The sequence below is a fragment of the Hylobates moloch genome, unplaced genomic scaffold (genome assembly GCF_009828535.3).
Source record: "Hylobates moloch isolate HMO894 unplaced genomic scaffold, HMol_V3 SCAFFOLD_3, whole genome shotgun sequence".
Classification (NCBI taxonomy): domain Eukaryota; kingdom Metazoa; phylum Chordata; class Mammalia; order Primates; family Hylobatidae; genus Hylobates; species Hylobates moloch.
The window spans coordinates 67,038,066-67,049,150 of record NW_026652278.1 but is presented as its reverse complement, the minus strand read 5'-3'; the positions used below and the strand labels follow the sequence as shown (position 1 = coordinate 67,049,150).

Genomic DNA, 11,085 nt, shown 5'->3' with positions numbered 1-11,085 from the left:
AGGGGAGTCCCTTCTTTTATTCCCTCTGGTCACCACAATGCTTGATGCCAGCTGCCATAGGAAGAGGGTGCTGGCCGGGCACGGGGGCACACACCTGTCATCCCAGCACTTTGCAGGGCTGAGGTGGGAGGACTGCTTAAGCCCAGGTGTTCAAGGTTGCTGTGAGCTGTGTTCGAGCCACTACACTCCAGCCTGGGGACGGAGCAAAATTTGCCTCAAAACAAATTTTAAAAAGAAAGAATGAAGGAAAGAGGGTGTGTTTTTCACAATTCATGGGGGCCTGCATGGCAGGAGTGGGGACAGGACACCTGCTGTCCCTGGAGTTGAAGGACAAGCCCACAGCCCAGATTCCGGTTCTCCCGACTCAGGGAGAGCATGCCCTGCCCTCTGGGGAGGCTGGCCTGGCCCCAGCCCTCAGCTTCTGACCTTGAGGCAGAGACAACTTCTAAGAATCTGGCTGCCAGACCCCAGGCCTGGCTGCTGCTGTGTGGAGAGGGAGGCGGCCCGCAGCAGAACAGCCGCTGCACTTCCTCCTCAGCTTCCTCCGGTGCGGCCCTGCCCTCTCTTCTCTGGACCCTTTTACAACTGAACGCATCTGGGCTTCGTGGTTTCCTGTTTTCAGCGAAATTTACTCTGAGCTCCCAGTTCCATCTTCATCCATGGCCACAGGCCCTGCCTGCAGCGCACTAGGGACGCCCTCCCTGCTGCTGCTGGGGAGGGGCAGGCTGCTGGAGCTGCCCTCCGAGTTGCCCGGGATGGTGGTGCCTCTGATGCCAGCCCTGGTGGCTGTGGGCTGGGGTGCATGGGAGAGCTGGGTGCGAGAACATGGCGCCTCCAAGGGGCGGGAGGAGCACTAGGGGCTGGGGCAGGAGGCTCCTGGAGCGCTGGATTCGTGGCACAGTCTGAGGCCTTGAGAGGGAAATCCATGCTTTTAAGAACCGATTCATTGTTAGGAGATCAATCAGGAATTAGGGCCATCTTACCTATCTCCCGACATTCACATTTTAATAGAGACTTCCTGCCTTTATTCCCTCCCAGGGAGAGGCTGAGGGAATGGAATTGAAAGCACCATTTGGAAGGTTTTGCTGACACAGCGGGGACTGCTCAGCACTCCCTAAAAACACACCATGGAGGCCACTGGTGACTGCTGGTGGGCAGGCTGGCCCTGCCTGGGGGAGTCCGTGGCGATGGGCGCTGGCGTGGAGGTGCAGGAGCCCCGGGACTTGCTTTTCAAAAGACTTCTGCTTGACCAGAGCTCCCACTACATGCAGTGACCCAAGGCAGAGGGGCTGATACATGGCCTTCTTCAGGGGGTGCTCCTCGCGGGGTGGACTTGGGAGTATGCAGTGGGACAGGGGGCTGCAGGGGTCCTGCCACCACCAAGCACCAACTTGGCCCCTGGGGTCCTGCCTCATGAATGAGGCCTTCCCCAGGGCTGGCCTGACTGTGCTGGGGGCTGGGTTAATGTTTTCTCAGGGAACCACAATGCACAAAAGAGGAACTGGGGCTGCTAACCAGGATGCTGGGAACAAAGGCCTCTTGAAGCCCAGCCACAGCCCAGCTGAGCATGGGGCCCAGCCCATAGACAGCACAGGCCACCTGGCCCATTCCCTGGGCATTCCCTGCTTTGCATTGCTGCTTCTCTTCACCCCGTGGATGCTGTCGCCCTAACTATGCTGGAATGTGTTGAGAGGGATTCTGAATGATCAATATAGCTTGGTGAGAAAGTGCCGAGATAGATAGCCATGTCTGCCTTGGGCACAGGAGAGGGAAGTGGCAGCATGCATGCTGTCTCTTGGCCTTTTCTGTTATAATACTTGGTGCTTTCCAACACACTTTCACATGTGTTATTACTTGTTTGATCCACCCCCTTCCCTGAAAATCCTGGGAGGTTTTATTGCTGCCATTTAACACACAGGGCAATAGAGGTTCTGAAAGGTCTGTGTCTTGTCAAAACAAGTAAATGGTGGAACTACAACTAAACCCTGGGTCTCCTGCTTTCTCCTCACTGAATGGAGTGGTATTATGGGCCAGGGCCTGGCTTGGCCTTCACCTTGGACTTGCTTAGAGTACATACCAGGGTTCTGGGAGATGAACTTGTGCCCACAGGTCCAGGGCTCCACTGTACTGCACACCAGGAACGTTCCTATCTGCGCTCTGCCTGCCCTGGCCTGGGCCTTCTTCTGGGTCCAGAAGACGCTGCTGCTGATGGGTAGGCTCCTTCCATATCAGCTCCTGCCACTCCCTTTTCTGCCTGCCAACTGTGGAGCTAGAGGACTCCTGATAGGCACAGTGGCCCAGGCACCCCTCTTGCTTGCATTAGGGGATGGGGAAGGGAGAAACCCTCAGCAGCTGAGCCCCAGGGTCTCTCGGAGGAACTTAGCCAGTTGTATGTGGAGGATCTGGGCAGCTGCGGAACATCCCTCAAGAAGCCAGGCCAAGGGGAGGGTCTGGATGTACTTGCGCTGGGTCAGGGAAGGCCAGCCTTCTTGGTGCCACAGAGGGTGAGGGCCAGGCTGGGACCTTCTGATCTCAAGCCAGGGGAAGCAGAGTTCACAATAGCAGAGTCCAAGTCTAATAAACAGAAGGGGCCTCTGCTCTAAAGACATGAGGTGCACTGCCAAGAGCAGTGTCCCCAGCTCATAGACCGTCATGGGGCCGCTGCTGGGGACTTGCATACCAGAAGGGGGCGGTGGGAGATATCTGTCCTTCTGCCTGGATAGGTGACTTCTGCAGGTCCTCACCAGCCTGAGAAGCCAGGGCTTCTTATCTGGAATAGTATTATCGGTTGGCTGCAATTCACGTGGCAGGGAGGCCACGGTCAGGCCCTCCCTCCCTCTCCACCACACTGCCAAGTGCCTCTGAGGTTGGGCTAACTCCTGACCTCCCAGTTACCTTCCGTCCTTCCTCCCTGGGCCCAGCTCTTCCTTTGTAGGGGCCTCCCTGACAACCACTTAGACCCCTCCCCCAAGCCTGGCCTGTCTGCCCATGGCCTGGAGCTAGGCAGGGGCTGAGGCTGCACAATGACTCCCCCGGCCAGTGGCACACCATTGTGTGGCGGGCCTGGGGCTGACCCAGATACCCCTTGCAGCACAGCTGTTCCGAGTTTGGGTGATATGGGCTGAGGCCGGGTGGGGGTGGCCTAGGCTGTTTGCAGGAATGTCCAGCTCTCAGGAAACTGGGGGGACGAGGGTCTCAGGGAGAAAAGTAGAGCTGGAGGGACTCAGAGAATTTCTCTTGGCTCTGGGGAGGGTCTTAGCAGCCGAATCTCAGGCCCCCTGCTTAGGGAGCCGCATCTTTCAAAACAGGGATGCAAATGATGCCTCCTCCAGAAAACCTGCCCTGGCTTGCAGGCTCCTAGCACTCTACCACATCACAGTGTCAGCTCTCCAGTACATGTGTCTTCCCCTGCCAGACTGTAGGCTCCTGGGGGGCAGACCTGTGCCTGATGTGTCTCTGGTGTCTTAGCCTGTAGCACAGGCCTCGCACATACTTGGTGTTGGATGAACAAATGAATGAATCTTTCATGCCCTTGTCCTCTAGTAAGGTTGGTCCTGAGCCAGTGAAGGCCATCTTGAAGCCAGGCTGATTACTGCAGTGGGAGTAAAAGGATGGCAAGTGGGTTTCTCTGGACTGATCTATGTAGGGTAGCAGCTGCTCTCACCCATTAGACTGTGGCAGTCATTCCTGGAATCTCGGGATGGTTGGCTGCATGCTGCTCAGGTCTCTGGTTGCTCTAGGAGGGGCTGGGACAACGCTCCTTCCTCACAGATGCATCCAGTGAAATCTGCCCAGTGGCACAGAAGGGCCCTGCTCTTGGGGATATTCATAACCCTGAGGGGTTTGCTGCCCAAAGGTGAGGGTCTGGTCAGTGGAAGCAAATCTTCAAGGGTCCAGTGCTCCTTGGAGGCAAGCTACCCCGGTAGGCACTGTGGGCTGCAGGACCCCTGCTTGCTAGCTCTGCCCCATCCCCACCTTGGCTCGGCTAGGCATGGAGGCAGTAGAGGGGGGTCTTGAGAAGGCAGCGGGAGCAGCCCTTGTGGCGAGCCCCATATACACTGTCCCGGGAGGATATGGAAATAGAGAGTCCTGCCCTCGGCCTTGGAAGCAGCCCCAGGCTTAAACCACCTGTGGCTCCCAGAACCCACCCCTGATTATCGCTTGCTCTTCAGCCTTTGTGCAGGCTGAACCCCAGAATATGCTTCTTTCTTGGCTGTGCTAACCAACACTGACCAACAAGACTCAGCCCAGGTGTCATCTCCTCCAGGAAGCCTTCCCCAAGCCCTTCTCAGTGCCCCATTGCACACCAGTGTTTTCATTGCCTCCCTTACTCAACCTCATTTCTTCAGGCCACAGACCACATTTTCTTCATTTCTGAATCTCCGGTGCCTGGCACATAGTGGCCATTCAGGCACAACGGCTGAATGAATGAATGAGTGAATGAGTGAATGAATGAATAAATATGGTTTAGTGCTAGTTTCTCTATGTCCCTATGGTCACTGCAATTCTTCACTGAGGTGTCCCCTGCAAAAACCAAATGATAGCAATATTTTCCCAACTTGGAGAAGCAGGGGGAAAAAATTGAAGAGGGATGGATTCTTTTCGACTTAAAATTGTTTTCCTATAAATCTTTCAAGTTGGTACCTGTTGCTGTTTATATTACGGTCTGGAAGAAAGTGTCATGGTTCAGCCCAGGAAGCCCCATATATATTCCCCTAGAGATGGATGGCCTCAGGGTCTCTGGTCCTAGTCATCCTGAGGGTGTTTTCTGGGGCCTCAGGGAGCAGAGCTGGTGATGACCAGGATGAGCAGGGCGGATGCCACCCAGCTTCTCATGCTCTCCCCAGGGAGCTGGTATGGGCTGAGCCCTGCTTCAACGAGAGCTAGAATGTCAGGGGCTGACATGTGAGGAGGGAATGCTTATGGTCCCCAAGGGGCTGGGATGGGTCCCTGCAGAGGGTTTGGCCAGCAGATGGAAACTCTTATTAGCTATGGGGACCAATCCCAAGATTTTAAAGGATTGCTTGGTTAGTGGCCCATGCATTCTGGGTGATTAATTGTGGCCAGGGTGATTTTCCATTTCTTTAATTCCCATTTATTCTGGGGACCCAAAGGAAGCCTGATTTTGCCTACAAACTGCAGGGTCTTAGAATGTTATGGATCCCACCGATGGCCTCCCTGAGAGACCCTAGGACTGTGGGAGTTGGAGTGTGGGTGGGGAGTGGGGGTGGTGCGTTGACTGGCCTGCATTAGGATTGGGGAGGGCAGTGTGGCAAATGCTGTCAGATGCCCACCCCAAATCCATTCTCCACTTCTTCCTCACTGACAGAGGCCTGCTTTTGTGTGGGCAGTGATATATCTGGCCCCCAAGTAATATGCTGACCATGATAATCCTGTGCCTCATTTTTTCTAACCTCCCTTGCAGCTAGGGTGCCCAGGTGAGCCACTTCCAGCCAAGGAGACACAAGCAGCACTCTGGAGGGTGGTTCTGGGAAACTGTTGCTTTCCTGATAAAAGGGCAGAAGTAGCTGCCATAGCCCTTTGCCATCTTTTTGTCATCTTCCTGCCTTGGATGCTGACTTGATGCCTGGAGTTATAGTAGCTATCTTGCCACCATGAGGGAAAGGCCAAGAAACATGAGCTCTGACACCACCGAGCCTGAAATCCACATTCTCTGTAGAATTTTTGTTCTGTGGGAAAATACATTTTGATTCTTTATGACTCCATAGTCAGTTTCTGTTACTTCACAAATGCTATTGAAGGGATGACCAAGATGATCCACCCTGAAGCCAGGTGCAGTGGGGAGGGGTCATGTCAAAACTGGGTCCTTCCACGTTAACACAATAAATGATACCCCTCTCTGCCCCAGCCCCACCCTGCCCAGTGAGTGACACGTGTCCTATAAATGTACCCTTGTTTAGCCCACTGGGTGTGAATGGCTGAGGTGGCTAGTGATGACACTGTGCAGCCGTGGGGCTAAGGATGCCCACAGGGGTGCCCAAAGTCAGTCCCATTTCCTGGACTCCTCAGAATGTTGTGGTGGGGTGGGGATTCCTGGATTATTGGCCCAATCCCAATTCCTGGAGTTACTGGACCAACATCTCCAGAGAAGCTCCAGACAAAGAGCCCTGCCCAGACCTGGTGTGACCCCGCCTCCCACAGTGCTGCTGTCAAAGGGGAGAGGTCTAACCTGCTGTGAGAGGGACAGAGCTGAGGCCTCATTTGCAATCAGGGTCCTTCCAGGAGACAGATTACAAAACTGTCCCTGAACTCTTCACCTTCCTTGTAACCACACTCTTTGCAGTGTGACTTTGTAGCTCATTCCTTCAGAAGGTAGAGTTTATTTTCCCATAGCTTGAGTCTGGGCTGGCCTTGTGACTTGCTTTGGTCAACAGACTGTGGTAGAAGTGACCTTGTGCCAATTCCAAGCCAGGGACTCAAGAGGCCTTGCATGCCTTTGCTGTCTCTTCTGGACACTTTCCAACCCCATAAGAACAGGCATGGGCTAGCCTTCTGGAGGATGAGTTGTCCCTGTCACCCCAGCTGCTAGCCAGCCGACCCTCAGAAGCATAGCACCCTGCTGACAGGCAGCTGCCCACACACAAACGCAGGAGCCCAGCTGAGACCAGAAGAACCACCCGGCTAAGCCACGTCCAGATTGCCAGCCTGTGGAATTAGCGCTAAGTATGTGGTTATTGTTTTACTCCCCTGTTTTGTTTGGTTTGTAAGGCAGCATTATTGTGGCAATAGAGAACTAATAACAGTCCTCTTCCTCCTCATGGTTTACCAAGTGCTTCCACAGACATGAGCTAATTTGATTCCCCAAACAACACCCATGAGGTTGATATTATCTCATTTTTGCAGATGACAAAACGATATGCTGAGAGGTTCTGACTTGCTCAAGATCATGCAGCCAGCCACAGTGCTCCTGACTCCAAATTCCCTGCTTTCAGTTTATAAGCCACTCCCAACACAGCTCATCAGCTCCTAGAGCTCTCCATCCAGCCCCTGACGACCACAAGTCCTTCTCTAATCTGGCAAACTTTGAACATTGTCTTGGGCAGTGGTGCTGTTCATTCGAGCATCAGTGTGAACCACAGACACCAGTCCCTTCCCACCCTGACGTGTTGTGACAGCATGCCACACCACACAACATAGGGGAAGATGGCCAGAGAGGCACCCTTTCTGTAAGACACCACCATGCACATTGATGTGGCCTCACAGTGCATAGGTGGGCAAGTGAAGCGGGGGCTAGATTCATACCCACTTGCTCCCTGGGCCAGGCCCCAGTACAGAGGCTCAACCTGTACCACCCCATAGAGCTGCTCTGTGAGAGAAAAGAGGACTAAACAGAGCTTCCGAGTAGCTGTAGACTCAGGAGGGCAAACTAGCACCCCAGCTTTGCAAGCAACAGGCCTCCATAAGGGGAGGCCATCTTGGGCAGATGGACTAAAGGCAGATGGACTAAAGGAGTTGTCAAGGATTCACCTGCTGTGTGGAATTCCATTCCCACCCATCTTGTTCCCCTCACTCGGAGGTGGAGCTGCCCTGGCCCACCCGCTCCTCCCTGTGGCCACCTCCATCGCTCACCGACAGGGTGGGGGTGCCCTCGTCTTCCACAGTGACCACCAGGTGGTAGAAGCTCTGGCGCTCGCGGTCAGGCGGGGCAGGCCGTGTGGCGATCTCACCGCTGATGCGGTCCATGCGGAAGGTCATGTCCTTGTTGCCCTCGGTGATGTAGTAGGACAGAACACTGTTGATCCCGATGTCACGGTCAGTGGCTCTCACCTGGACCACAGCAGTACCTCCACCCACGTTCTAGGAGGAGAGCAGGAGAGCGGTCATTCTGGACTCAAGGCATTGGGGCACAGTCTAGCACCTGCTCCTGTAGCCCAAAGGCTCCCCCTGTACCTCCCGAAAGCTTTGCTCCATCTATCCTGGGGCAATGATGGAGATAATAAGGATGATAGCAGCGAACATTCTCTGAGCACCTCTGATATGCTGGGGCCTGCATTAACTCACTGGGTCCTCTCTCCAACCCTGTGAGTTAGGTGCTGGCATCATCATCTCCATTCACAGAAGAGAAAACCAAGGTTCAGGGAAGGAATGTGTGCAAGTCCACACAGCCAATCAGTGGGGTGAAGCGAGGGAGTCTGGCCTGAGAGCTAGACTCTGGCCACATGCCATCCTGCCTTCGTGAACGTCCAACCTAGCATGATACCCAGCAATGCCAGGGCAGATTGGAGTGGTTCAGTCTTAGGGCTGAATAATAAATACAGTTTTTAAAAAAGCAAGCTCCCTGGGTAAACCTCAGTTTCCTGTCTGGTGAAAGGCAACTTTCTTCTTTTCCTCTTTTCTCTTCTCCTCTACTCCAAAAAGATACTGGATTCCAGGATCCGGGCTAGGCATTAGGGATATCATTATGGATGAGCCACAGTTCCCATCCATGAGATCTGAGGGACCAGTGGGCCAGGCAGACATTTAAACAGGTGCTGCATGGTTGGCTTATGCCCATGGTCCCCTCGGATGTCCAGCTATATGGGCCCTGGGGCTGGCCTCACCTCATTCACACTGACATTGTATCCAAAGCGGCTCTCGATGACTGGAGGGTTGTCATTGACGTCCAGGATGGTCACCTGTAGAATGTGGTCCTTCTTCCGTGGAGGGGTGCCTCGGTCAGAAGCCACAACCTGCAAGGAGGAGGGCAACTGGAGTCAGGGCTAAAGGGTGCTGGGCAGGATTGGGAATATGGAGTCCAAAAGGGCTGTGCAATCAGTGGGGGGCATTTGGGAGGGCAAAGAGACTCGCTGAGCACCCCTGGGTGGCCTGGCTAGCCCTGGGCTCTCCCCAAAGCCTTCACCTTCTGCCTCATGCTGCAAATGATTCTTGCCCAATCGTCATCTGACTTGGGATCCTCGTTTGGAATCTGATTAGCATGTACCCAAGCCTTGACCTCCTGACCTACCTCTGACTGTATTCTGGGCTGTGCCAGCCTTTGACCATGACCCCGGGCCTGCAACCTGACCCAAGGCTCCTGCCTTTAGCTTCAAAGGCCTCTGTCCCATGCACTCTGTCCCATGATCTCTGGCAAACAGGAAAAGAGCCTCAAGTAATATTATAAGCAATGAGCTGGCGCCCTATGGCTGAGCCTGTTCCTGGGAGCCTTGATGCAGTCATAAGTGCTGCAGGAGCTGAGCCCTCTGCAGAAGTGCAGCCCTGAGGTTCCCAGAAAGCCCTTGGCAAACATCGCAGCCACAGCCATTCTGCAATAATGCTAGCCTTCGTGGCTCCTCACGCCTGCACTTGCTTCTTCCCTCCACAGGGCAGGCCAGACGGGGATTTTTTTGTACATTGCACAGGTGGGGAAAATGAGGCCCAGAGTTAATAATCTGTCCAAGGCCACACTGTATTTATAGAAGAGTTGGGGCTCTCCCATCTCCACCAGGCTTTCCCTCATCCTCCTGGCTCTGACAACAGGGGAAGACACCTCAACTGCCTCCTCCTGGGTATCTAAGGTCCCTCCCAGGTTTTCCTATCCTGGGTCGGCCTCACTGTGCTCTTGGCCCCGAGGGGTGCAGCTGGCCCCACGTTACTTGGTGACAGCAGGGGCACTGACCACCAGAGTGTGCTTATGGACAGGCTCTCTCCTGGATGGAGAGTAGTGACCGGTCTAGGCACTTAGCCTGTGGTCTCTCAGCCCAAGGGAGGCCAGGCCCCACCTTGAGGATGTAGTGATCCAGCTCTTCTCTGTCCAGAGGCCTGGCCACAAACACTTCACCAATGGAGTCATTGGTGGTGACCATCTCAAAGGCCCCCGCGATGTTGCCAGAGGCCAGGGAGAAGACCACCTGTGGGGAGAAGAGAGGGTGAGGGGTGAGCAGGTGTGGAGGAGAGGTGACCAGGTCAAGCCGAGGGGGACTCCCTGGTCCTCCTCTGCCCACTTGGGCCCTCTGTTCAGCAAGGGCTTTTGGGAGTACAGTGTTTTAAGCAGAAGTGATTCATCTCCCTCAAAATGGGGGTGCAGGCCCATGGAGGTAGTGTAGCACCCATGGAAGGTTCCGGGGCTAGGGGATGTCAGTATCCTGGCCTGGGAGAGTGGGGCAGGAGTCCCATGGCACTGATGTCTTCCCAGGGTAGAGGGGATTGTGCTCACGCTGTTGGGGCAGGCACACGCTGCAGCGTTACCTGGACTCTACTTGGTTCTTATAGCAACCTTGACAGAAAGCAACTGTTCTCCTCAGTTCACAGAGAGGAGGCTCAGAAACATGGAACACCCAGCCAAGGTCACACAGCTTGCAAATGCCAGAGGTCTGAACCCACACACTTTTGTCTCCAAAGCCAGCATCCCTCGACCCCCTAGACCATGCAAGCCATGCTAACACCCGCAAACACACGGCCCAGTGCACGGAACAGATGAAAGCTGTGTGACCACTGGCAGGTTTCGTCACTTCTCCCTCTGCACTCTGGGGTGTCCAAACCTGGAGCGACAGCAAGGGCTTCCTGCCATGGGGCTGGGCCCGGGAAGCAGGAGGGAGGACGAGCATGTCCTCTCAGGGAGCTGGGGCTGCGTGGGTAGGAGTCACCCGGAAAACAACTTCACTGCGGGGCTGAGCCTTGGCTGGCCTTCGGGCTCCATGTCCACATGACCCAAGCAGGGCCACCGGCCTGCATAGCTCTGAGGCAGCTCTGACCCTTCTCCCTGACCACAGACTGGGTGATTGCAGGGGTAGAGACTGGAAGAGCCCGGTGCTTGTTGATGGGGGTGGCTCAGAAGGCCCCTCCAGCTGTGGGAGCTGTGGGATCCCCGCTGACATGGTGGATCCCGGCTGTTTCACTCAGTGACCCACCTGCCCATTGCTGCCAGCGTCAGGGTCCCAGGCCTTGACAGTAGCCACTTGCTGGCCCACAGGGCAGTCCTCGGGTACGCTGACCGCCGAGTCGGAGGTGAAGTCAAACCGGGGGCTGTTGTCATTCTCGTCCAGCACAGTGATGTAGACCTGAGGGTGAACGTGGTCGGAGACCCACAGCCTCCTTCCCCTCCCTGGCCCCAAACACCTGGGTCCCATCATGGGTCCAGTAGGGACC

General features: G+C 55.1%; 1 protein-coding gene across 2 annotated transcripts in view; it reads right to left on the bottom strand.

Moving 5' to 3' along the window:
• The window catches only part of CDH23 (cadherin related 23), a 76,565-nt gene extending 65,593 nt beyond the window's left edge, over window positions 1–10,972 (bottom strand). For both annotated transcript variants that reach the window (XM_032139378.2, XM_032139374.2), the window contains exons 1-4: window positions 10,848–10,972; window positions 9,720–9,848; window positions 8,562–8,690; window positions 7,591–7,818 (exon numbers count right to left, since the gene is read on the bottom strand). In XM_032139378.2, coding sequence (XP_031995269.2) covers window positions 7,591–7,818; window positions 8,562–8,690; window positions 9,720–9,803 — 441 coding nt within the window. In that variant the 5' untranslated portion in view covers window positions 9,804–9,848; window positions 10,848–10,972. The remainder of the gene's footprint in view (window positions 1–7,590; window positions 7,819–8,561; window positions 8,691–9,719; window positions 9,849–10,847) is intronic.
• Between the last annotated feature and the right edge of the window lie 113 nt (window positions 10,973–11,085).